Below are 25949 nucleotides of genomic sequence, written 5' to 3' on the forward strand. Positions count from 1 at the left end.
TTTTGTAGTTTTCTTAGGTCTTTTCCGAGTTTTATGGGCCGTTTGATGAGATCTGATGCCACAAATCACTTAAACCGCGAAATCCAAATCACCCTCCGCACGCCAGCGCACCAACTTCTTTGGAACTTATGTGCGGGGTGCATCAAAAAGGGTGCGCCACATACCTATTATTCGCCTCGTTTCTCGGGAAAAAAAAATTCCTGAAATTTTTTATATTCCTCGGTGTTGTCCTGTACTTCTGGTGAACCCACCACTTTAACCCGCTTTCTTGAGCAAACATGAGAATGACATACAGGCGAAAAAAATTATGCACCTAGCAATAGTCCATGTCTACTCAATTTTAAAATCCGAGTACCGAGTTGCCGGATCGGCATAACCACATGATACAAACTCAAACCAACAACACACAAGTTTTTACATCATATGAAAATGTTCAACCCAAAATTTTGCACACTCAGTACACATGCACTTTCCTAAGGCAATCACTTGTTCATGCTATAACAATCCAAGGATTGCGCTTGGGATGACATTAAGGGTAAAACCTGGTCATATCAACAAATTACAATCCCACAATATCATAATCTTAAGGTATTACGTATTACAAATACCACCATATTAGGATCTGCATTTGTTATTTGGTTCCTTTATCCTAAAATAGGCAGTTTCTATTCTCTATACAAGCGATCTCGTTTATTTCCCAATTTACGTTGACTCGAGGATGTCAAAATTCCATGGGGACCCGAAATATAGAGATTATAATTTATAGAAAATGTGCAAATCAAATTATATGGAAAGTTTATATTAATAAATACAAAATTGCTGATTTTATGGGTCCACATTTAAGGTAGGTGTCGAATCCCTAGTGGGAATAGGAATATATAATAACAAGCACACCAAACACCACTCTCATTTTTTCGGCCTCAGTCTCAAAGCATTAGCAGGTCGGTCTTTTTTTACCTTCAATTTTATACGATTATTCTTGTTTGATTCTTTTGTAGTAGACAATGAAAAAAATGAAATTATTAGGGTTCATTTTAGGGATTTGATTTGGTCTCTCGTCTGAATTTCCAATGATCAACCCACTTTCGTTCTCTATGGCATTGTATCGTTTGGGTCTTGTTTTTGCAAATTAAAAGCACATATTTGTTTGCCTACCCAATCTGATTCTTTCGTTGTTCTTTTTTTACTTGATCTTTCTATTTATTTTTCTCTTTTAATTCGTGTACGCGTGTATTTCACTTTGTTTCTCTTTTCATTTATCAATAGATATCTAGGAAACCAATAATTTACTTGTTTATCATAAACTTCAGGAAATGCTGTTCCAAATAAACTGTAATTGGTTCTGCGTTTATAGAGATTATTAAATAAATATGGCTAATTAAAAGTTTTTTTTTTTCTGTGTCCATTAGATAGGCTTTATTTCACTTTTATGACTACAGTTGTCATAAAAAAGAACGATTTTTGTGACATACTTGTCAATAAATACAATTTTTTTCATGACAATTAAGTTTTTGGCTCTTACACTGAGCTAATAATAGTTGTGTTGTTTTTCATAAAAGAAAAATAAATGTTTGGTAAAAATAAATAGCTTTTGTGTATGCGCAGAGAGAGCCATGCAACGGCTACCAGCTAGTCAAGCCAGGTATTTTGAGCAAGCCGTGGAGCTTGCTCTGTCAAAATGGTCATACTTAACGGACGTTTACTTGATCAAGGCTTATAACCAAAGATGGCAGCAATTGTCGACTTGCGTCTATTCGTATTTAACCGCCAAAGGCTCTCGTAAGACAAAGACATACATTATATATATGTGTGTGTGTGTGTATATATATATATATCTTGGGTTTTAACAATTATCGGTAGAGAATAACTATTGACCTAGTTTTGATGTGGGGCCATCCTGTGGCAGAGCCAAAAATTCAAGTGAAGGGGAGAAAATTTGAAAAACAAAATTTCAGAAGGGGGGAATTTGAAAAATCATATAAATTTGGGCAAAAAATATGAAAAATACTAAAATTTTTAAGGTAAAAATTACAATGTATAAAAATTCAAGGGGGCATTGGGCCAATGTGGCTCCGCCATTTGGGCCACCTGCACATCTTCATTCATACAGACAACCAAATAGGGACGAAGTAATAAATCTTAAAAGGAGTGTTAAATATAAATTTTAATAATGTTGCAGATATTTATACAAAAACTAACATTTAAAATTTACGTTCAATTTTCTCACTAAACACACTCATGAAGAAAAAAAAATTCTCTGGGATGGGTTTTTCTTAGTAAACACACAATTTACATATGTTATATATAAAGATTTTCTAGACTAATTTTCCTGGGTTTGTATTTTTAGTAGTCTTTATTTTGTGCTTTATCCAATAAAATTTAAGATTGATCCCTAAAAATATGTCTATAATTAAGAAATAATCTTAATTTTTTTTAATAAAATGGTATTTTTATCTGATTTAATGTTTAATTTGTTGTCTCACCTAAACTTTTGTATTTGAGTTTTAACTTCCAAATGTTATCTTGAATTTAGCCCCCCTAAATTTAAATTTTGACACTTGTACCCTCTTCAATTAAGTTTTATAGCTCCACCCTGATAGCATTGTTGTCTTTTCAGATCCTAATATGGGCTGTCTCGTAAAATTGTTGGGCGACTCTTTTCATGAATTGTTTGGGGTGTACGAGCCCGAGCGTTACGGAGCGGTACTAAATATAAAGATAAAAAAAAAAATGCCAATTTTAACTTTTCAATAATATTTTCAAATTGTTTCTTTTATCTACAGGAGGCTATAGCGTTGATGTGTCTTCGCAAAGAGGAAGAATCCTTGGAGTCTTACATCGAGACTTGGCCAAAGATCCACAAAATCAAGCCAAAGTTTATGAAATTTCATTTATCCGCGGTTTTTTACGATGTACGCCTTTTTCTTTATGGGATTCATGTTGTGGGTATGTACATCTCTTACCTTTTTTTTTTCATTATTGCAAAATTATTTTATGTTTATACGTTGTAACTCACGGTAAAAATCTTAGATCCCGATACGGAAAGCATAAGGAAGCTAATAGTGACGAAGCTTGAAGATCGGGTCGGCTTACCTGTTGACTCTACCACCTTTACCCCGGTACATACATACATATATATATATATATATATATATATATATACATACATATATATATATATATAGTATATAAACATGCATATATTGATATATAGAAAAACTTCAAGTCTATTCTTTATCACTTGTACATAAGTGCTTTGTATTCTTATTTCTTGTTAGTTGTTATTAATGTATACATATATATTGCTAAAAGAATATTGTGGAATTGCATGGAATAGTGGTTTTTTGAAACTGATCGAGTAAATAGCATGTCTCAAGTTCTTATCACGAAAATAGTATTATTCAATTTTTCCTTTTTTTTATGTTTACAGTTGTTTTATTTATTTATCTATTGTTTTGGATTATATTTACCTTTATTTACTATCTACAATTTTATTTAAAACGATCTCAAATAATTGTTAGTCTGAAAAAACACTACTCTTGAAATGATTTAAAATAGCCACTATTTGAGATATGCTGCACTTTAACAAATGTAGTTTTCCCAAAAATATTTGACGCAGAGAGAGAGAGAGAGAGAGAGAGAGTATATATTATTTTATCACTTATATTATGAAGTAAATTTCTTCTTCTTCTTCTTCTTCTTCTTCTTAATATTACTATAAATGTACACAGATTGCTCAAATAATATTTTATATATACAAAGACTATCTGGCTGCCTTGGCCGACGAGTATGGACATTTGGAAAAGAGAGAAGCGAATTTACTCGAAGTTGGCCCTTCAGTTGACGAGTTATTTGCAAGTAAGTGCTCATTTTTTTTTAATATAATGAAAGCCAAGGTGTGTCTGCCTGTGTGAGATTGGTGATATGTTAGTTGTGTATTAACACTAATATTGTAATATTCAATATTTGGCAGAGTTAAATGGAAAAGGCAAGGTCGACTCGAGCGAAGCGGAGGAGAACGAAATGATGGATTGGGTTTTTGTGTAAGAGTTCGTATTTTGTTTCTTTATAAGTTAAAATACTACATTTCTCATCTCTCTCGGGGTGACATTATTTTCATCAATTGTTGTTTCAATACAAGTTGACATTTTTCCGATATTTCCCGCGGCTTTGCATTGTATTAAGAGACAAATATAACGTTTATTATTTAGATTGATTTCGAATGTTACTCATTCTGAGCTCACATTTAATCTTCTTCGTTGTTTGCGAGGCATTGCGATCTTCAAGCAATTGAAGTAGGGAAACTATGCGAGAGAAATGTGTCAAGAGAATTAAAAAAAAAAAAAAAAATTAGAGTCACACATAATAAATATTGACCCACGCCTCTCCATATCTAGGCAAAGCTCTCTCAACAAAGACGATGTACAATCTACTTAGCCTTGCCATGTGTTTGTTAAATCTCCGGCCTCAAAACTTATTAATCTATTAAACTACCAATACAACAAAAAAAACTCTCTTCAATATGACAATTGCGAAGTTGTTTTTTTGTCAAATTATCGTCGTCGATGTAAGATTACGTAAAACAATAAGAAAATTAAATATTTTAAAAAGAAGTAAATTAGATATCCATCGATTCTTCAGTCAGAATTGTTAGGTTTGGTAGATTAGGAAGTAAAACGTCAAATTACTTCAACTAAGTTCCTTGTGAAATTGTTGTAAGATTACATCAAATAAACATATTCAAAGGGCATAGAGCTCAAAGAGGACAAATCTCCCCCTATATAACCAAGAGTAATTATATATGATACATCTACAGTTCAAGAGATTTAAAAGTTAAGTGGTGAAATTACTACCTAAACCAAGCTAGGAAGACTTCCAACTTTTTTGTCATCAAGAATAAAAAACAATTCTAGGCAAAGCAATTTCTAAGTCGCCCTAGAACAACTTCCAAGTCATCCCTGCACAAGTTGAGCTAAAAATTGAGAAAAATCTTAATATAAAATTAGTCCTCATGTGAGTCCGCCATTACATCTCTGAATATTTCTCTACCAAAGTAATATTTTTTTACCTTTCCTCGGACAGAATAAAAAATAGGAGCACATTAAAAATATTAAAAATCGTTATATTAATAAATACGGAAAGTGCTGATTAATTTTTGTATCATTGTTATTATTATGTGCTTAAAAAAATTGTTGATTTTGTTTGTCCATATTCAAGGTAGGTAAGTAATGGATCCGATTGACGAAAAAAAAAATTGTTACCTAATAGCCACTTAATGAGAGTCCTTTAAAATAATAGTAAAACTATTAATTTATTTAGGGAATAATATCTTTTACCCAAATCAATATCTTTTTCTCCAACCCCATGCACGCCGCGAACATATATTCATAATCCACATATCATTTTTAACAAAAAAAATAAAAATAAAAATCCATGAATCTCACCACGTTCATGATTCGGATACTTGGGTCAGGGTCGTCGTCTTGTCTGCCTTCGATGTTCGCATTTAGCGTTTGCCCTTGTTCGCACCTTTGACCCCCGGAGTTAGCGTTTTGCGGGCGTCCTTCTCTTGCATGGGCGTGTAAAGCCATGACCCTCTCCTCTTGATCTCTAGCGAACTCGCTTGCTAGTAGGAAAAGACTGTTCTCGAGGCGCTCCATGCGACTGTCTCATTCGACGAAGACAGTGTCGAGGGCGGGATTTCTAACGCCGATGGTATTTGGGTGCGGCAGAGGCGCAGTGCCTGCTGCCGGGACGACGCTTGGTGGCGAGGTTTCTTGACCGCGCCTAGACGTTCATGTCCGCCGAGACGTTTCCGTAGATCTTCCTCGACGAAGCCGATCCGACGGTAGAGGGAGGGCCAAGGGAGGCGGATCTGGTTCTTCTCCAGTGAGATCGAGAGAGGTATTTGTTGCTTCTTTTTCAGCGGATTCCGCGTAGAAACTCTCTAGCCTTGGCTAGGGTTTCGGCGGGGATGCAGAATAGGGAGAGATGGACGACCTAGCATCGTCTCCTATTGTGCTCGACGCCGATGTAGAGCGTCTGAGGCGGAGCCGCCATGAAGAATGAAAAACATCTTATTATTAGTTTGATTATAAAATAAATACTAAAAACAAATTCAAATAGGTCACATAATAATAAGTCTCTCTACCATCATAACACAAGGCATCAGCCTCTTTATATCTAAAATAAACACAACACAACACTGAGTCTAAAAAAATGGCAAATACACTGCCTGACACGACCAGATGGCAATTGAAAGGCATATAAAGGGCACAAAAACTATCATTACTGGAAAGTGGGCGATTAATGCAATTTTCTCAAATTTTGTTGTGACGAAGACGATTATCAGTTGGATTTTGCGTTAGCATAGTAATTTAAATTTCAAAACTAATAAATATGAAATGATAAAAAAAAATGGTTTATATATATGAATAAATGTGTCACACAATATATCACTGTTGGTTATAGTACGTAGGAATCCTTAGTACTTATTTACTAGACTCGTGTATTCTATCTGATACTTTAATGGGAAATGAAACAAATTGTCATGCTGAATATATATTTTAGCAAAATTGTCATTTTTCTTAAGATAGATTAATTGTTTCAGAAGTTATTAAATTTTACTTTTTTTTAAGCATACCTTACCTCTCTTCACGAAAAATAAAGCATATTGAGACATAATGCATAAAAAAAAAGTCTTGTTGCCAATGTCAAGTGGAGATCAAATATATGGCGATTAGAGGCGTAGCCTTATAACCACGGATTTTATTTTTATGGGTCAAATTTAATATGCCACATATATTTTGGACTATAGTTAGTCCCAATGTCTCTTCTTTCTTATCACACACCCGCATATATTTTAAACGTTTTGAGTCCACATAAACTATACTCTTAACAATCAGCTCATTATGTTTAAATTGTACGTATGTATTTTTTAAACCTATTATTATTATTGTAAGAATTAACCTGTTTATAAATTCACGTTTTACAAGATAGCTTTTTCTGCTGAAACATCAAAGCCATATACATACACTACACTTTCTCAAATGTAATTAATCGTGCTACAAATTGAAGAATGAAGAACATCTTATTATTAGTTTGGTTTAAAAAAAAATACAAAATCAAACTCAAATGGGTCATCACATAATACGTCTGCCTCTTTCCCATCATCATCATAACACAAGGCATCAAAAAGTCTTCGCAAAACAATTTGAAAAACTCTTTGCCTCTTTAAATCTATAAAATAAAGACAAAGCTGATTCTACAACAAATTAATTAATAAAACACATGGCAAGCAAAAAAAGTTTGACCTAACACTCCTGAACCGCCGGAGAAAAATTATCGGTTACCTCCAGCCACGGAAGAATTGGTGGTTGTTGTTCCCTCTCGCCTTGCAATACATGCCATATATGTTATTGCTTAAAATTGATAATAGCCGCTATATATATATATAATAATTATTTTCTGTGTCATAAAAATTTGGCGATTCAACCAACTCGGAAGCATATATGTATATGTAACATATAATTTTTTTTTTTTACTGCTACGTAACGTAACATATAATTCATTGTTAATAATTTTTTGAAGAGGAATTCATTGTTAAATATGGTTCATGGGTATATACTTCATATTCTATTTGTATATTCTTGGGAATTATTCATGTGAGTTAGTACAATCAAATAGCTATAGGTTATACGTATACTTTAGTTTAGGTAACTACTTTGGTATTTTTATTTTTTAAGCACAGATTTGCTGGCAGTGAAAATTAAACCACTGACTTCTACTTTGAAAAGTAATGTGAAATTATCAACTAGATTATACTCTATACCACTTAGTATATCTTCTTTTTAAATGTTTTTTTTAAGAGTACGGATTTTCCATTAAAATTGGGTAAAAAAAACCCATCAATACAGAGAATAACACCTTAGTACATGGATTACCAAGACCTAAGTCGAGGTGAATCTAACACTAAATTCCAGTAAAAGTACGATATGTGCAAACTTCCGACAACGGGAAGAATTACAAGCACCAATAGAGCACACAAGAGGCTCGTTAAAAAACCCAAAGATTGGCGATGGAAAAATCCAACCAAACTCGGTCCGATAACCACGAATAGGGTGGCTCTTCAACATGCATAGATAAAAACCGAACAGGAAATCCACTACGGGAGATGAGACTACGGCTAATCCGAGTCCAAAACTAGCCAAAAAACTATGGCAATAAACTAGATCTAAAAGAAAAAATACTAGTTTAATCCATACTCCTAAAAAACACAAACAAAGTAAATAAAAAAAAACATAAAAAAACATCCCTCAACCCACAGACGCCATAAAAAGCCATTCTCTCGAAGCTCAAAATTCCACTGCCGACAGAGCTAGCACCACCACCAAGTGTCTCTCTTGAGAAGCGGCTTCGACGTTGGAGAGCTCCGATCAGGACGAGGAAGGATACGCCAGAGAAGACGGCGCCGAGCTCGAGAGAACGGAGAAGAGGGGCAAAACGAACCGAAAGGAAAATACTAAAAAACGGGGCAAAAGGCGAGAAGCAGTAACAAGCGTCACTCCCCCTGGGTCGGAGCCACGCCGGGCGTCCGGAGCCCAGGAGGAGCGGTGGCAAAAACCAGATCTGATCAGTTTCTCTGGTTTTTTTCCTGGAGAGAGAAATATCTTCGGAAGAGAGAAAAGTTTTGTGTATCTTTTGTTGTTAGAAACACCCCTAAAAATATCTTCTTCTTAAATGTTAAGAGTCTTCTTTTTTTTTTTACAGAGAAAAGTAATATTGTTTCAATAACATAATCTTTGAGATATCCAAGGTTTTCAAGGCAAATGTTAAGATTCTTGCAACTATAAAAGCTATACAAATTAGAGAGAAATACGGAGAGATAAACCCTACAGAGAAAGAAAGAGAAGCGAATCAATACAAGTAATATTGTTTCTTTTTTTTTTCCCGAGAAAAGTAATATTGTTTCAACTACAGAACTTTGTGATCATTGGGATATTCAAGGTAGTGATCTTAGAATGATCTTCAATGTAGCAACTTATTCAAATTATGAACAAAATCTTGTGATTTAAAATGAGTCAATTTAATTATTTTAATTCATTTTTAAATAAATATAAAATAATAAACAAATAAATAGTGGCATATTTATTTTGATTGGAGGAACACCAAAGAGACACTAAAAAAGTACGAAGGATCCTCAAACTTTAAAAACTTAAACAAAATACTAATATTTTAGTGGAACTATAAACAATTCTTAATCAATATTTAGCAGGATGAAGGAGTCCATGGCTACTTGAAGGCTGACATGTCATGGGAATTGATGGTCCTCGGATTAAAAAAATGGAAAATTCTTAACTGTTCAAAAACGGATCTAACCGAAAACACGGGTTGTTCTGTTTTGTTTAGGCTCATCAACCGAAACAAAATTTCGATTTGGTGAACAATCTGGAACAATTCCGATTCCATTTTGGATTAGAGCAGAACAATTTATTCCGCTCATAATCCACTTTTGGATGCCCGAGTTTACATTGAATCAGGATTATCTCTCTCTCTCTCTCTCATATCATCAATTATGAAAATTCTATAAGAACAGATCATAATCTTCATTAAACTCTTGGATCCTTCATAAGTAATGCTCGAGTATCGATTTCATATTTAACGAAATCTCTTTTCCATTCGATTTCTCAAAAAAGAAATATTTATATATATATATATATATAATAAAAAGTACAGTCTGTTATGAATGTGAAATGATGAAACGTGTTTATATTTTTATAAATTTAATTGTCACACGATATCCGATTATCACTGTTGGCTGGTACTTATTTACCAGGGCTCGTGTATTGTTTGTACTTTGTATATGATACTTTAATGGGATATTAAAACAAATTATCATGCTGAATAAATATTTTAGCAAATTAGTCAAGATTTAGCACTCGATGTTGTGAGTGTTACATTTTTGCTGAAGTTTTATTAATTAATTGTTTTCAAGAATAATTTTAATTTTTTTTTTTTAAAACCATACCTGACTTTTATTCACGAAAGTAAGGCATATTGAGAGACTTTTGGGTCAAGTGGAGGCATAGCCTTATAACCACATATACATTTTCAATGTTTGAATTGAGCCTATCACTTACTTTTACACAATATCATCAACATTATTTTCAATAAGATCGATTGAGCTCTCGCTCTTTACTCGGAGACCATTTATTTTAAGCTTTGAATTTCAAAAACTTGAATATTTATCCAAAGATTTTTAAAAAATTTACTTATGCATATACATTTATAAATAGATTGATTTTATGCAAATTTACTTGTTTGCCCTTGACGTGCATATGTTAAAAAATTATTAAAATTTAGACAAACATTTACAAGTTTATAGAATCACGTCCCAGAAGAGTTCTACAAAATTTATGCGATCAATAAAGAAGATAATCAATTGTGCACTTTCTCACATGCAATTAATTGATGCTATACAAATTGAAGAATGAAGAACATCATATTATTAGTTTGGTTATAAAAACAAGTCACTAAAAACAAATTCAAATAGGTCATATATAATAAGCCTCTACCATACCATAACAAAAGGCATCATAGTCTCTTTGCCTCTTTAAATCTAAAATAAACACAACACTGATTCTAAAACAAAATAATAATAATAAAAAAAAACATGGCAAGCAAAACAAGTTTAACCTAACACTCCTGAACCGCCGGAGAAGAATTATCGGCTATCTCCGGCGACGGAAGAATCGGTGGTGGTTGTTCCCTCTCGCCTTGCCAAGTCCAGACGATATCGCTCAGCCCCGGCCTGATTTCGTTCTTCATAATCTTCTGGTACTCGAGCGTGTCTCCGCTCGATTTCTTCATCTCGACGAAGTGGAAATCGGGAGTGATCTCGTGAATCTCAGCCTCGATCCCGACCGTCCCTTTTCGACCCTCCTTCGACCCTTCGAACCTCAGCGAACCGCCTTCTTTCTTCTTCAGCCTCATTCTCACCCGCCTCGCGACTTCCTCGAGCCGAGCCACGATCGCCCGAGCCGGCTTGTCCGACGAAAATCTCACCTCTCTCTCCTTCTTCTTTCCCTCCTCGACAAACAGCCCCGAGAGATCAAACCCCGACGAGTACGATATTATGTCGAACGCGTTCAAGTTGTTGCACGGCTTCTCGACCGTCTCTTCTTCTTCGAACACGATCGCTTCCGCGTCGGCGACGATAACGGGAGGCTCGTTGGGCTTGGGGCGCGGAACGAAGCCCTTTCGGAACCACGGGCTAGCCATGATTCTCTCCATCGAAGCCCTCGTCCTCGGGTTCGGGTCGAGCATCTTCGAGACGAGCTTTCTCACCTCGGGAGCGAACCAGCCGGGCATCTTGAACTCGGCTTTTCCGATCTTCTTGTACATCTCCATCAAATTCGAGTCGTGAAACGGAAGATAACCCGCGAGGAGAACGAACAAAACGACCCCGCAAGACCAAATGTCCGCTTTAGCCCCGTCGTAGCCTCTTCGGTTGATGACCTCGGGCGCCACGTAGGCGGGGGTCCCACAAGTCGTGTGCAAAAGCCCGTCTTGTCGCTTACACTCGGCCAAAGCGCTGAGCCCGAAATCCGACACCTTGAGATTCCCTTCCTCGTCCAACAAGAGATTCTCGGGCTTGATGTCGCGGTGAGAGACGCCCCGGCTGTGGCAATAATCGACGGCCCCGATCAACTGTTGGAAGTACTTCCTCGCCGATTCCTCTCTGAGCCTCCCTTTGGCGACCTTGTTGAAGAGCTCGCCGCCTTTCGCGTATTCCATCACGAAGTAGATCTTCGACTTGCTCGCCATGACTTCGTGGAGCTCGACCACGTTCGGGTGAGAGACCATCTTCATCACCGAGATCTCGCGCTTGATCTGATCCATCATGCCGCTCTTGACCACACGATCTTTGTCGATCACCTTGATCGCGACACCTGTCCCGGTCTTCAGGTCCCGCCCGTAATGGACCTTCGCGAACGTCCCTTGGCCCAACATCCGGCCCATATCGTACTTTCCCAACAACACGCTTCCTTTCTTCTCCATCTCTCGAATTCTAATGGTAATAACGCCCGATAATTTTTTTTTCTTACACGAAGATCAAAGAGAGAGAGTTCAACCGTCTTCGCAGCGGTCGCGTATGGCGTAACTGCGAGTTCGATCGGCTTGGGTTTGGATCCGATTCTTCAGGCGGCGTCCGATCTCATCGTGGATGAATAGGGACGGCTCGGATCGAGCTTCAATCGGGGATGAATCGGAGCTAAATTTCTCAGCCTTCAAGCACATCTTTCAGCATTCCCTAGGAATTTTTTTTTTTTTTTAAATTCAGATTATTGGTGAGCAGCTAATTGAATCTCCTCTAATTTCACCTATAAAACACACGGAAAATTGCAACAAACAAGAATTATTAGGTCACATATTACACCAACAAAAGCCGAAAAGCATGTTCATATGAGAGCAAGAACAATATATCTGCTCATAAATTCAATTTCCACATAGCAAAACAGAGATTTAACATCAATTGAATTCAATCTCTTAATTCATGACTAAATTTTCTTGGTAACGACGACTCTAGCTTTGAATAATTTAACTAAATTTTCTTGGTAACGAAGACTCTAGCTTTGAATAATTTAAAATTTTATTTAATAATAAAATTAAAACACTCCTGAATGACGCACCCCAAAAAAAAACTTTGAGAACATCGAAGAAAAAAAAAAAGGTCTATATATTTTCCTGGGTAACGAAGACATATGAGATTCGAATGATTTTAACAAATAAAATAAATCTAAAACAACACCTTCGGTTCACGTACCGATTTCGTTTCACAGACACAGAACGACCCAAAAAGAAAAGAAGAAAACTTCGACAGCAGAGAAAAGAGGGTCAAATTTATTTTCTTTTTCTTCAGGGGAACGAAGACAGAGAGACAAGCTTTGAATTTACACACCAAGAAGAAAAATTATAAATATGTGAATAGAAATGACAGCACAAATCCAGATGGGAAAATTGGAGTTAAAACAAACCTTTGACGATTGGGAACGAAGTTCAAGGGAGTGTTTGGAAATGGGTTTGTTCTGTTTTTTGTTCCTGTGTTGTTCTTGTTATGTTGTGTTTGTTGTGTGGTTCAGCTTTTGTTTAGAAAAATATATGAATGAAATAAACTATGCCTGAAATACCTAAGCACTCGAAATATCAGCCGCCTCTGGTTTTTTTTTTATATATATTTTATTTTTTTATTAAACAAGTAATATATATAGTACTCTCTGGATCCCTCGAGCCAACAAAAGAAATGATCGGTCCTTATTCTTTCCATAAAATAAAATATTTAATAATTTGTGACCGAATATTCTTTTTACTTAATATTTTAAAAATAAAAATTCATATTTATATTTACAGTAAGGGCAACTCCAACCCATTTCTCGTATTTTGTGTTAATTCAACACAACTTTTGTGTTGATTTAGCACCAAATTTTTTTCCAACTTCAATCACAACATCAAATTTCACACTAAAAATACTATTCATCATTATTATATTATTAAAATTATACAATCTCTTTATTAATAAATAGTTTAATAAATAATTATAATGTTTATATTTTTTAATTAAGTGATTAAAATTATTTATTACTTACCAATATTTAAAAAAAACTAAAATAAATAAAATTATGTTATTGTTTTAGTTTTTATTTTATTTTGTGTGTTTAATTTAAACTTTGTAATCTATGTTTAAATTTTTATGTATTGTTATTTTTTTTTAATGTATTTTTGTAGTCAATTTATGAATTTTGATGTTTTATAAATATTTGTAAGGTTATGTAAAAAAAAAAAAAAAAAAAAAAAAAAAAAAAATTGCCGTGTGAACAGTGCCACGCCAAATTTGGCGCGGTACTGTACAACACTGCAAATTTGGTGTTGATTTTGCAGTGTGGTTGGAGGAAAAAAAACGGTATATTTGATGTTTTAGAGTGTGGTTGGAGATGGCCTAAAAGTTTATAACAATCTTGGATTTCAAATCAGTTAAGAATGCATTCAAGTCTAGATTCAGTTAGAAAAGGAATCGCAGGATTGTTGTTACTAATTATAATTTGAAATTATAAGGGCGTATTTTTTTTTTTTTTTGCTCAAAATGGAAAATATAAGGGCGTATGTTTAGGTTTATTTGTTTGTAGTTGCATCATTCGTAACTAACGTCTATTTTTGAAAAGTTACAACATTGATATATTGACCCGTAATAGGCGCGGCTTGAGCATACACATATACGCTTTTTTCTTCTTTATTATTATTATTACTATTTGCATGACACCACTTTTATTTATAAATTGTTATTTTTTTTAAGGAATATAAATTGTTATTAGACCCTCTCCAACTCATAACATTTAATTGGTGTAATTTTTACACTAAATTAATTAGTATAATTGTCGCATCAAACAGTATTTTTATACTAAAAAAAAATTCTATTTCGATATTTTTATTCATACCAATTGCATATTAACCACTATATTAATTTATTATGTCAATAATAATCTTATTAAATATTATATTATTTTTCTATATCAAAAATATCAAATTAATTTATAGTAATATTAAATATTATGTTAATACTACAACATTAATATATATAAAAAATAAATCATCCTGAAAAAAAAACATATTTTGGGATAAAATTTATAGAATTACATAAACATTACATTTCATAGGTAAAATTAAATACATAAAGTAATTTGTGTTTTTATTTGATCATCCATGTACTTGTATTTATTTTTATTATGTCGTGTGTGTTAAGTTTAATTTTTATTGAGATTGTACTTGGATTATATCAGTATAATTGGTGTGTAATTTATTTGGTATAAATTGTATTTAATTGATACTATGTATTTTATTAATGTTATCTTATTTGTTCTTTTTTTAATTATTGATAAGTAATTTATTTTTATAAATTATTTAAATCGGGTCAAAACTATAAATTATTTTTTTGTTTGGGAATGAATTTGCAATTAAAAATTTTGTTGCACAAAAATGGTGTGGGTGAATAGTATAACACCAAATTTGGTGATACACTATCCAAAATAGTGTGCATTAGAGCAAAATCCACGCTATGAATATCAATTCTCACATCAAAATGGTGTGGGTTTGAGATGGCATTAGTACACTTATTTTTTAACACTGAATCGTTATAAGGACTTTGGGTTAGATATGATTTTATCTCACACTAAATATTGAATAAAGGTATGAATGGTAAGTTATTGTTAACCAAAGGTTAGCCGCTCTAAAAAAATAAAAAACTCTAGCTCCTCTCTCTCTCAAAAATTAAAGTTTGGATTTTCAATCTTTGGTGTCGCCTCCTCTCCTGGAATAAGGAGACTTCGATGTTTTCGACAATGGAGGACTCTCAACGTAATAGAATGTAATTTTTATTTATAGTTTTTTCATGTTTTATTTTCTGTTTTGATATGCTTCAATAATCCAGACTCATAAGATCTGGCATTTGTACCGCCCAATTTTTAATCGGAATGGTTTTGAATTTTCTTCAGATATGAATTTCTTCTTTGGGTGTGGATCTCTCGGGTAAAATCTCTAAAATTGTAATAAGTAACAAGTGAAGACCAGTGTTTCCGCTCGTGATTCGCGTAGTAATCTGATAATGACTGGTTACATGTATAGACGGGTATAACCCACATATTCTTTTTTGTATTTATGATTGTTTATAGTCTACATTTCATATTGTTCTTGTAGAAGTTTTTGGATTTCTATTGAGCTAATTTTGTAATCTAAGCTTTTGCCTTTTATCACTATATTCTTTTGAGGAACCCTTTATTAAAAAAAATAAAAATAAATAAATAACACACTTTTTCTTTTAGAAAATGCTTCCATTAACAATAGGGTGAAACACCCTCAAATAACATCTTACAAGACTTGTCTAATTGAATCTAACATTAAATACATGTGATTACTCATTTTTGGCATGATTTCGATAAAGAAAGAACAAATTGCACATTGAAATCGAGCACAAATAAAGCTCTTTCAAAATTCTCATGGTTGCTTGCTTCATACAACCGAAGTTCGATGACCATGAAAAAGATGATTATTTAGTCTGTATAAACCAAAATCTAATAGATATATAACTATTTATTAAAAAGGGGACTCTTTCACTCCAATAATCCCTAGAATTTTCTAATAGCTCTCGCCGCCGCCCCTACGAGACCCGAATGTTGCTTCTGTGGTGAGTTCCAGTCTAGGAGGAAGTTTATGATTTTTATATTTTCTTCTTTTAAGTCTCAACCATCTCCATCATTATGGTCTTCCATATGCCTCCATTGCTAAACTCTTTCTGCCTCTCCAAATATGTGTTGCTCTATTGCTATTACATGACACCGTCTCGCGACATCATAGCCGCCTATCTGTTGCTATTCATGGGACATATGTTTTTATGTGTGATAAGCACGTTATAAACGTGTTTGTTTACACTCTCGGACGTGAAAAGAAGTTGGTTCGAGAGCATTTTGATGTGTTTTGGAGTGTTTTTCTTAATTTTCAGAGTTCGGATATTCAAAATGATAAATAGAGTATTCGAGGACGACGGGGCAATCACAAGGAGTTCAGAACATCTTTCGGATCTCGATTCCGACACCCGGAGCTCAAGATAGGTCGTTCAAGGCGAATCGGACCCTCGAGGCAACGCACAAACTTACAGAGTCTTGTGCGTTTGCCCTGTGCGGTCCCTGTGCGGCGCACATCCATTTGAAGACCCTGTGCGTTCTCCTGTGCGTTTTGTGTGCGGCGCACAGGATGCCCAGAAACGACCTGTGCGACGCACAGGATTGGGTGTGCGGCGCACAGGACACGATTCCAACTTATTTGTCGTGCGTTTTAATTGTAATCCAAGCCGTTGGACACGATCCGACGGCCCATATGAGCTCCGAAAAACCTAGGAAACCTACAAAAACACTTTAGTTTATTCAAAAACATATCTTTGCTTTTGTTTTTAGTTTTTGTTTTCATTCGGCCGCAAAAAATACCGGGAGAGAAGAAGCATTCAGAGAGGATCATCGTCGCCACAATTCTCGTTTTCATCATTCACAGTTTTCATCTCTATTCTCTGAATCTTTGGAACTCCCGTTTTTATTAATATAATTCAGTTTTATTCATGATTGCTTTATATTCATCGCCGTTTATTTTCCGCTTAATCATGCACTAAATTCGTTAAGAGCTATGGCGTAGCGAGTTAGGAATATGATTATGGATTCATTCATGTCAAATTAATGTTCATATGCTCTATAATGTTTGTTTATTTTAATTCCGTGTGTAATGCTTGAATTCGTTTAGCTACCGTGTTCATGATATTAGGATTGCTTAATGCTCGGAAGAGATTAGGTTAGTCGTGCACAAGGATTAATTTACCGGGATACATTCCTAGGCTAGACATAGCTAGGCTGTTTCGGAGTCGTGTGAACATTCTTGTTTTTAATGCTAACCGTTGTTTTTAGGGGTTGAGATCGAGAGAAGATATCCCGGCATAGGTTTAGATTCTTAGATGTTCGAGAGAAATCTTAGATTACCATTATCGTGAGCGTGATTAGCAAACATAAGAGTGTGTGTTTTGTGCGTAGTTCCCGAATCCAAACCATAGGAATAACTTGTGAAGCCATAGTTCTTGCTTTCTCACTATCGTAATCTTTCGTATTTTAATTGTTTTTAATTTTCATTTGTTTTGATAACCATCATAATCTTCAAATCATCGAGTTCAATTCGTGCTAGTAATCTTGTCAATTTAATTAAACATTTTCCTTGTGGGATCGACTCGTACTTACGAACTTTACTACTTGAGCGACTACGTGCACTTGCGTACAGAAAAATCGCAACAATGTGGATCTCTGCAGTGTTACTCTTTTATTTTAGTATTTTCATCGACGTTGAACCCGAGTTTCAAACTGATGGTGCTCTCTTTTAAGACGAGCTGGGAAGTCAAGATAGCCATGTCCCAATTGCGTGGCTTGCCGCCCCTGTCACGTGATTCTAATTACCATGTTGAACAATAAATTTCATATTAAAAAAAATAATACTAAAAGTAACAATAGATAGATATTACTTCAGAGAGAAAGAGAGAGAGAGAAATGTGCAAACGTTTTCTACCACTAAAGACTTCGTGGACGATTATTTCTCTGCGGAAAAGCTCGAAAACCTTAGCGTGAATGGCATCGATCTTGGATGTCTTATCACTAGCGTCGAAGTCCGGAAAAGACGAGAAACAATAGTAGTGGACCTTCTTTCGGATCTTCCTAAATATATAACTTGACATTACTTTGAATAAATAAGTTAAATTCTAATTAAAATATAGCTGTAACCTATGAAGCTCCAATTTTGATTGGATTTTAAATAACTAATCCCTTAAATAAGGATTTAAATAACAAAGAAACATGTTGGATATCCTAATTCAAACAAGTAATTAATTATGGTATATATAATAAAAGTCAATGCTTTTATAAGCCATTAATTAATGCAAAACATTGGGTTCTATTCAAAATACAAACTAGAAATTCCCAAAAAAATTCCTAAACCTACTTTAAAAAAACCATTATAGTTTTAAAATTATAGTCCCATCACTTTATGGTTTGAGACTCTAGTGGTCTTAACAATCAGAGGACTCTCGTTATGAGGGGATATATTCATATTTTTCTTCCCCCTTTTTTTGTCGATTTATGTCAAAATTATATACATATGAAGTTTCTTGACTTTTTGCGGTCGTTGTCCAGAGTTCAAAATCGTCATCATTCCCATTACTATGAGCGTTCGACATCAATCGAGCGTCCATCATCAATTGAGCATCTCCAATAGAGGGTTTTTATTTATTTATTGTTTTTTCTAGTTATGTTTCAATAATCCATAGATTAATATGGCTTTTGTAGCACTAGATCTTTGATCAAAGTGGTTTTTAATTCCATTCTTAAGATATGCATCGGTTTGTTATTTTTTATTTTTGGCATGAATCTCAATCGGACTACGTTCTCTAGAACGCAATTAGTGACAGGTGATGGTACTTTTTACCTAAAAAAACTAATAACCCATTATTCTTGTTGTATTATTGTGGTTGTGTTTGTGATCCTCTTTTTATCGTTTTTTAAGAAGTTTTGAAATTTTCGTTGAGCTTAATAGTTGTAATCTTCATTTTTTTTATCAATATATTTCTGTGAGGAGCCCCTTTATAAAAAAATAAAAAATTAATGCAAAACGTTGTCTATTTAAAAAAAATTACAATTTAAAAAAAGTTTAAGCACGTAATTAGACATGCATAACATTAAGACGTCCACATAATATATGATGCTATATTTGAAACATTAGATTACTGAATGACATAGCTATATTTTTCTTCATATATCCCCAAATTATATAATGATTTATATTCAAGCAATAATAGCAAATAGCTCATATATATATTATACGCATTAGACACTACACATGGTAGGTAACGATGGAATGTAAAGTGTATGATGACATAAATAAATTAAATAATATGGACCTACATAATTCATAAAGCTTAAACGTATAATGATAATATAAAGTAATTTGAATTATTTGAATTGCATGACAACTGAAATCCAGATAAAGTGAAATATCAAAAATAAGTTTCAAACTAACTCTCTTTTTTCAGGGTAAAATATTTACACTGATCTAACACATCTTTTGATATAAAATAACACAATCAACACAGATGGATTATAATGAATAGTTTGTGATATAAACTAGAGAAATTGTCCCATTTGCCACAAATTTCATAACATTTTCACACTTTCTATCAAAACACTAATTTGTCCCAAAATACCACCAAGATGTCAACATTGTTGAAATATTGACATCTATGTCAACAATGTTGACATCTTATAGTGAAAGGCAAAAATAGATGTCAACATTGTTGACATAGATGGTGGCATTTTGGGACAAATTAGTGTTTTGGTGGAAAGTAGGAAAATGTTATGAAATTGGTGACAAATGAGGCAATTTCTTTATAAACTAACTCTCTTTTTCAGGGTAAAATGCTTATACTGATCTAACACATACTTCGATGTAAAATAACACAATAACCACAGATGGATAATAATAAATAACTGTGTACTACTATTATTATTTTTATTTTTTTTATTATTATTATTATTATTATTATTATTATTATTATTATAACATATCATCATATATTTTATCACCAATCTTTCTCTCTCTCGTATCTATATCTCATCATTAGAACGAAATTGAGAATTTTTTTTATTATGATGGGAGATCTACGATCCTCATCCTAATTTGAGTTTTCTGTTCGACTTTGATATAATTAGCTAAAAAAAATCATTTTCTTCATGGTCATCAGATCTCGGTGAAGTTTATCTTTCCACCAATCATTATGAGCTATTTGAAAGAGCTTTACGAGTGCTCGAAGTTTGTTATACTATTTTTTCTTCCATTTAGCAAAAAATATGTACAATATGAGCGATTATATGTATTTAGTGTTAGATTCTCTCCGATTTAGATCTATGATGTGTTTTATAAGATGTTGTTCTCTTGTATTCGAGGATATTTTAGCCTATATTTAATTGAAGCCCCTTATATTTTTCTATGTATAAAAAAAGGAGTAAATGGCGGTAAAAGTCCCTAAAGTTTTCAGAAATAGTTAAGTTGGTCCCTAATCTTTTTTTTTTTACGGCAAAAGTCCTTAATGTTTAGTTTTCCTAATTCCGTAGATCCCTAACCTCGATATGCCGTTAATATGTAACGATGTTGGCCAAAAAGCGTTAGTTTTGTCTGAAAACACATATTAAATCAGAAATAAAACAATAAATAAAACAATTAAATGAAAAAAAAAGATTTGGAGAAGAAACTTTGCGAACGAGCCAGGTTCGCTCTCCTTCGAAACTCCATTTCATGGCGTTCGTTCAGTTCGCCGAGCTCTTCCAGAAACCAGAGATTGTACCAGAGGCTCTCTCCGGTGGGCGATCCGAACGCGTCTGTGGTTCCGATTCTTGACCAGTGGGTCCGAGAAGGCAATCCCGTTGACCAAATCGACCTTTAAAAGATCGTTAGAGAGTTACGATCCTACAAGCGTTTCAACCACGCTCTCCAGGTTCGTTCGATTTTTTTTTGTTCATTCCTGTTTTTCTCAGCCAATTTTTCGCTTTGCTTTGGTTCGTGAGCTTCAGAAAGAAAAAAAAAATGGAAACTTGCAGATAATTTGGCGTGATTTCGGAAGATAGTTTAAGATTAATGTTGAAGATGAACATTGAATGTGCTTTTATTTAGCGGGATAAACAAAAAACTGGAAATGAACGATCACTCATATATCTCAGCTTTGAAAAATGCCAAAATCCCAGGTTGTTATGATCGTTGTGGAAATCGATTATCGCAGATATCTCAATGGATAAGCAACAAGCGATACATGGCTCTATCGGCCAAAGACATGGAGGAGAAAGCCGAGGCCTTGATGGACCGGATCAGAGACGACCTGAAATTCCACTCCGCTCTGTGCCACAACATCATGATGAGTCTCTACGGCCGGCTCGGAGAGCACGAGAAGCTCGAATCTATCGCGTCCGAAATGGAGAGAGACGGGATCGCCTTCGACGTGTACAGTCCTTGGCTTCTTCTCCAAATCTTTTTTTTGTTTGTTTTTTTTTTTCATTTAATTGTTTTATTTATTGTTTTATTTCTGATTTAATATGTGTTTTCAGACAAAACTAACGCTTTTTGACTAACATCGTTACATATTAACGGCATATTGAGGTTAGGGATCTACGGAATTAGGAAAACTAAACATTAAGGACTTTTGCCGTAAAAAAAAAGATTAGGGACCAACTTAGCTGTTTCTGAAAACTTTAGGGACTTTTGCCGCCATTTAAGAGATTTCAATTAACTTTATCTTAATTTTTTTGTTTAGGTCAAATCGCAATTAAAAAAAAATTGCATTTTGATTAACCTTGGTCACCTTTGACTTGAGTTTATCCTAACCGGACATCCCTTCAAAAATAGTTAATACAAATTAACTTCTTTTTTTATATATATAAATATATCTAGACACCATAATAGGCATATTTAAAAAAAAAATACAATTTTTAAAAGCTACGTTAATTTAACGGCGGTAAACCTTATTTTTATCCTAAATTTTCGATCATATATGTTAAATTGTCTATCTCTACGGTCACTTAAATCTCCGCTTAAAATAGGTTAATCTTTTAAACTGGAATCATATATTAAAATATACGTAAGAGCCTTAAAGAATGTAAAGGTAATTAAAATGCCAATTTTCAATGTAACCTCCATTTATATCGGTTTACCATTTTTTCTTAAGCATGTGAGAGAAACACAATTCAGTATTGGCCTATCATAATTTAAACACTCTTTAAATTAAAACTGGATTTAGATTGCCTTTTTCAATTAAAAGAAAATTATATTTTAGACCATTGTTGGAAAAATCTCCAGCCCCCTTTGACTCTTTAGTCAGACAAAAAAAAATATTCAGTCCGATTTTAATGATTTCCGGGACTCTTCAAGTTTAAGAAGTATGAGTTTAGTCTTTCTTTATATTAAAAAAAAAACCTTACAAAAAATAAAATTGTTAATGTAATAATAATGCTCCTGAAATAATCATTTTATCAAAGAAAAAAAAACCAATTTTCATACATTGAGTGCAGGTTCTTCTGGTTCCTACCACGTGGGCCCGGAAATTATGGCGCGTTCAGTACACGTGTCGCACATTCAGCAGCTTGACGCCAAAGAAGACCTTACCCTTGAGTCTTCTCTAGTCAGATTCTCCGTGGGCCCCGCTATAAAGCATACTCTGTCATTTCATTTACCAAATTACCCTCAAAATCAGTACTGACGAAGAATCTTTCAGGCATCTGGGAATCTTTTTATTATCTAGTTTTTATTTTCTATACTTACATGGATGGAAAAAAGGAAAACGAAAAAAATAAGTGCTTTATAGTATAGTTTTTTTTTTCTCTTTATTTAAATGTGCCAGATTTATAAGTTCTTGTTTGTAGGGCACTATTTGTTTTGATGTTTATATATTTAGATTCATTGAAGAAAAAAAGACCTCCTCAAAAAAGAATAAACAAATAGTTGTAAATCAATTATTTGTGATGTCGGGGTATGAATGGGTTATATTAGTTTAATGCGTTACCAAATCTCGTCATTATTAAATTGTTGCTTAATTTTTTTTTTTTTTAGAGTATAGGATCCCATCTTGTGTTACATATAAAGATTGAATTAGGTGAGATTCAAGACAATACATTGCATTTGTTTATAGTTGGGGTGTCAAGTTTATTATTATTATTTTATTTACTTTTGTATACATTAAACCTAGGCCGCACAAGGCATGCCTTGCTGCCAAATAGTTGGTGCCTTGGTGGGATTAAACGAAACGTACAAAGTTTCTTCTTCTTATTAATAATTTAAATTATATAGATGAAATGTAATGTGTATTCCAATAAAAGTGTTACTCAAAATAAGAAATTCTTTTATAAATAATAAATTGAATAAAATTGATCTCACGAGTAATATTTACAAATAAGATATTAAATGGCGTGTTCATTTCTTATAATGACGACAATATTCAAAAGAACAATTATGGGTACGTGTACGTCAATCATTCAAATTATATGTTAATTAATTAAGATAATTAAATTTCGACGAGCGTCAGTGTAGTCGTGTCACGCAGAGACAAATTAAACAAGTTTATATTCTTCATTACTATTATTGAGCCTTTGAGTTTGAACTATATTCGCTCTCATATTATTATATATTATTGTTAAAAAATTAAAATAAAATTATATATTGTTAGTATTAAACATTTGAGGTCCTTTCAATTTGAAAGGTGGCAATTCGGGTCACGTGTCGTGTTCGTGTCGTGTCCTATTCGTTTTCATGTATTTTTTGACAGACCCAAACCCGACCCATTTATTAATCGTGTCTAGGAGCAAAACCCAAACCCGACCCACTATGTTTTTGCCAAACCCAGATCCAACCCATTAAGACCCATTTATTAATCGTGTCTTAATGGACCATGTAACCCACGAACCCACTTAGACCCACAAACCCATTTAGACCACTAAACCCGTTTGAACACGTGAATCGGTTTAGGCCCTTACACATGTTTATTTCAAAATATAAAAATTCTCTAAATCAAATTAATTAAAAAATTAGTCATAATAAGTAATTAATAAAAATACTTCATATAATCAACTAAGCCACCAACATCATATTTGTAATACAAAAGAGAAGTTCAAACACAATCTTTCAAAAAGCAATGTATCTCCAACAGATCATTAACTAGAGATTATTCTATGTAAAGTGGATACACTTCACTTATAATTTGTATTGTATATAATATTTATTCTTATAATTTAATTTGATAGTTGTTTTTAATATTTTAACTGGGTCATTACGGGTTTGATCGTGTTTACCCATTTAATATTCGTGTCTAATCGGGTCCCAATGGGTTGTCGTGTTCGTGTCGTGTTCACCCGTTATTTAATCGTGTTAATCGTGTTCGACACGGATGGATCCAGATCCATTTAAGGTCGACCCAAACCCATTTAAACCGTGTCGTAACCGTGCCGTGTCTCGTGTCCGGCCCAAATTGCCACCCCTACTTTCAATGCCCGTTTCTCGAAAATCCAACAATAAACAATGTTTAAGAGTCTTAAGACATACACTAAGTGAAAGTGTGAGGAATGTCTCGAGGTTAATTAAGCAATATTTTAAAGGGTGTCTCGAATTTTTGAGAGGTGTTCAAGAAAGTTCATGGAAAAATTGGGAGAAAATATTTATTCTCAGATCGAGGAGTTAATAATACATAATTTTTTTAAATAAACCAATCTTACTGAAATTTATGTATTCTTATCCTATTCGTATTTATTTCCATTACATGTTTTTCTGCAAAGCTAAGATATTAGTCAAACACATGTGTTATCCGCAGATTTCTGTCACTGCACGTACGTTCACATGATCTTTTTTTTTTCGTTAAAAAAAAAAAACCCGTCCACATGAACTTGATAATGAAATTCTTCTTCATCTAATAATGCTTATCTCTTTTGTAATAAATGCAAGAATAAACCATATTCCTAATAATTTAGTGAATGTCACACTCATTTTTTATTATTATTATTAGAATTATAAAATGAAATTATGATTATAAATCCATAATAATATTATTCCACCATCACAAATGTTTTTTTTTCAACTAATCTTTTCCGGTTTAAGGGCAGTCATGCAGACCATGTGTAGTGGTCCAATCATCACAAAATATTATTCTCAATATGGCTGTTATAATAATACGTACCTCAACGTATACTTGTCATTTACGGTATTTAAATTGGATTCATTTTGTGCCCCACATTTGAATATTATCTCATTATTATTTTACTTGATTAGAAAATTATATGGTCGGTCCAAGTACGTATGTATATAGCCACTAGTTGAAGTGTCCAAAAATTGAAAGCGAAATTCTCCAAAGCCATAGCATTAAAATAGAACACGTAATTTGGGTGTCGGACATTAGTTCTTATTGTTTGGACTAATATATGTAAGAGACCATGCTCAAGAGTCATAGGTATAATATTGTTTGCTATACATATCTAATCGATTTTTTTTTTATTTGAAAAGAAATAGATAATGACAGAAATGAGTTTGACAAACTTAGATTATTCCAAGAAAAGGACTAGTTAACTTTGCAATATATGCCATATGTTATTGCTTATAATTGATATGCGGCTACAATACTAATTTTACGTGTCATAATTTTTTTGGCAAAGTTGGTTCAACTAACTCGGCAGCTAATATGTATACGAAACATGTAATTCATTGTTGAGGTGGTTCGTGAGTGATATATTTTATATTCTATTTATATATTGTTGGGAATTATTCATGTGAGTTAGTACAATCAAATTGTGATAGTT

General features: G+C 33.5%; 1 protein-coding gene across 2 annotated transcripts; it reads right to left on the reverse strand.

The window, feature by feature from the left end:
* Positions 1-10482: 10482 nt before the first annotated feature.
* On the reverse strand, positions 10483-13232 carry LOC149405335 (CBL-interacting protein kinase 2-like). 2 transcript variants are annotated; one of them, XM_089607075.1, is made up of 2 exons: positions 13038-13232; positions 10483-12383 (listed from the first exon to the last, which is right to left on the reverse strand). In XM_089607075.1, the coding sequence occupies exon 2, from the start codon at positions 12058-12060 to the stop codon at positions 10696-10698; it is 1365 nt and encodes a 454-aa protein (XP_089463201.1). In that variant the 5' UTR covers positions 12061-12383; positions 13038-13232; the 3' UTR covers positions 10483-10695. The 2 variants fall into 2 exon arrangements, with proteins under 2 accessions (XP_089463201.1, XP_089463202.1); XM_089607076.1 differs by having other exon boundaries at positions 12827-13040.
* Positions 13233-25949: the final 12717 nt, after the last annotated feature.

The sequence above is a fragment of the Urtica dioica genome, chromosome 2, assembly GCF_054948205.1.
Source record: "Urtica dioica subsp. dioica isolate 48M chromosome 2, U.dioica_male_clone48M_v1_H2, whole genome shotgun sequence".
Lineage (NCBI taxonomy): Eukaryota > Viridiplantae > Streptophyta > Magnoliopsida > Rosales > Urticaceae > Urtica > Urtica dioica.

Excerpts from the sequence above, each read along its gene's own strand:
- LOC149405335 (XM_089607075.1), bottom strand. The coding sequence starts at position 12,060 with ATGGAGAAGAAAGGAAGCGTGTTGTTGGGAAAGTACGATATGGGCCGG.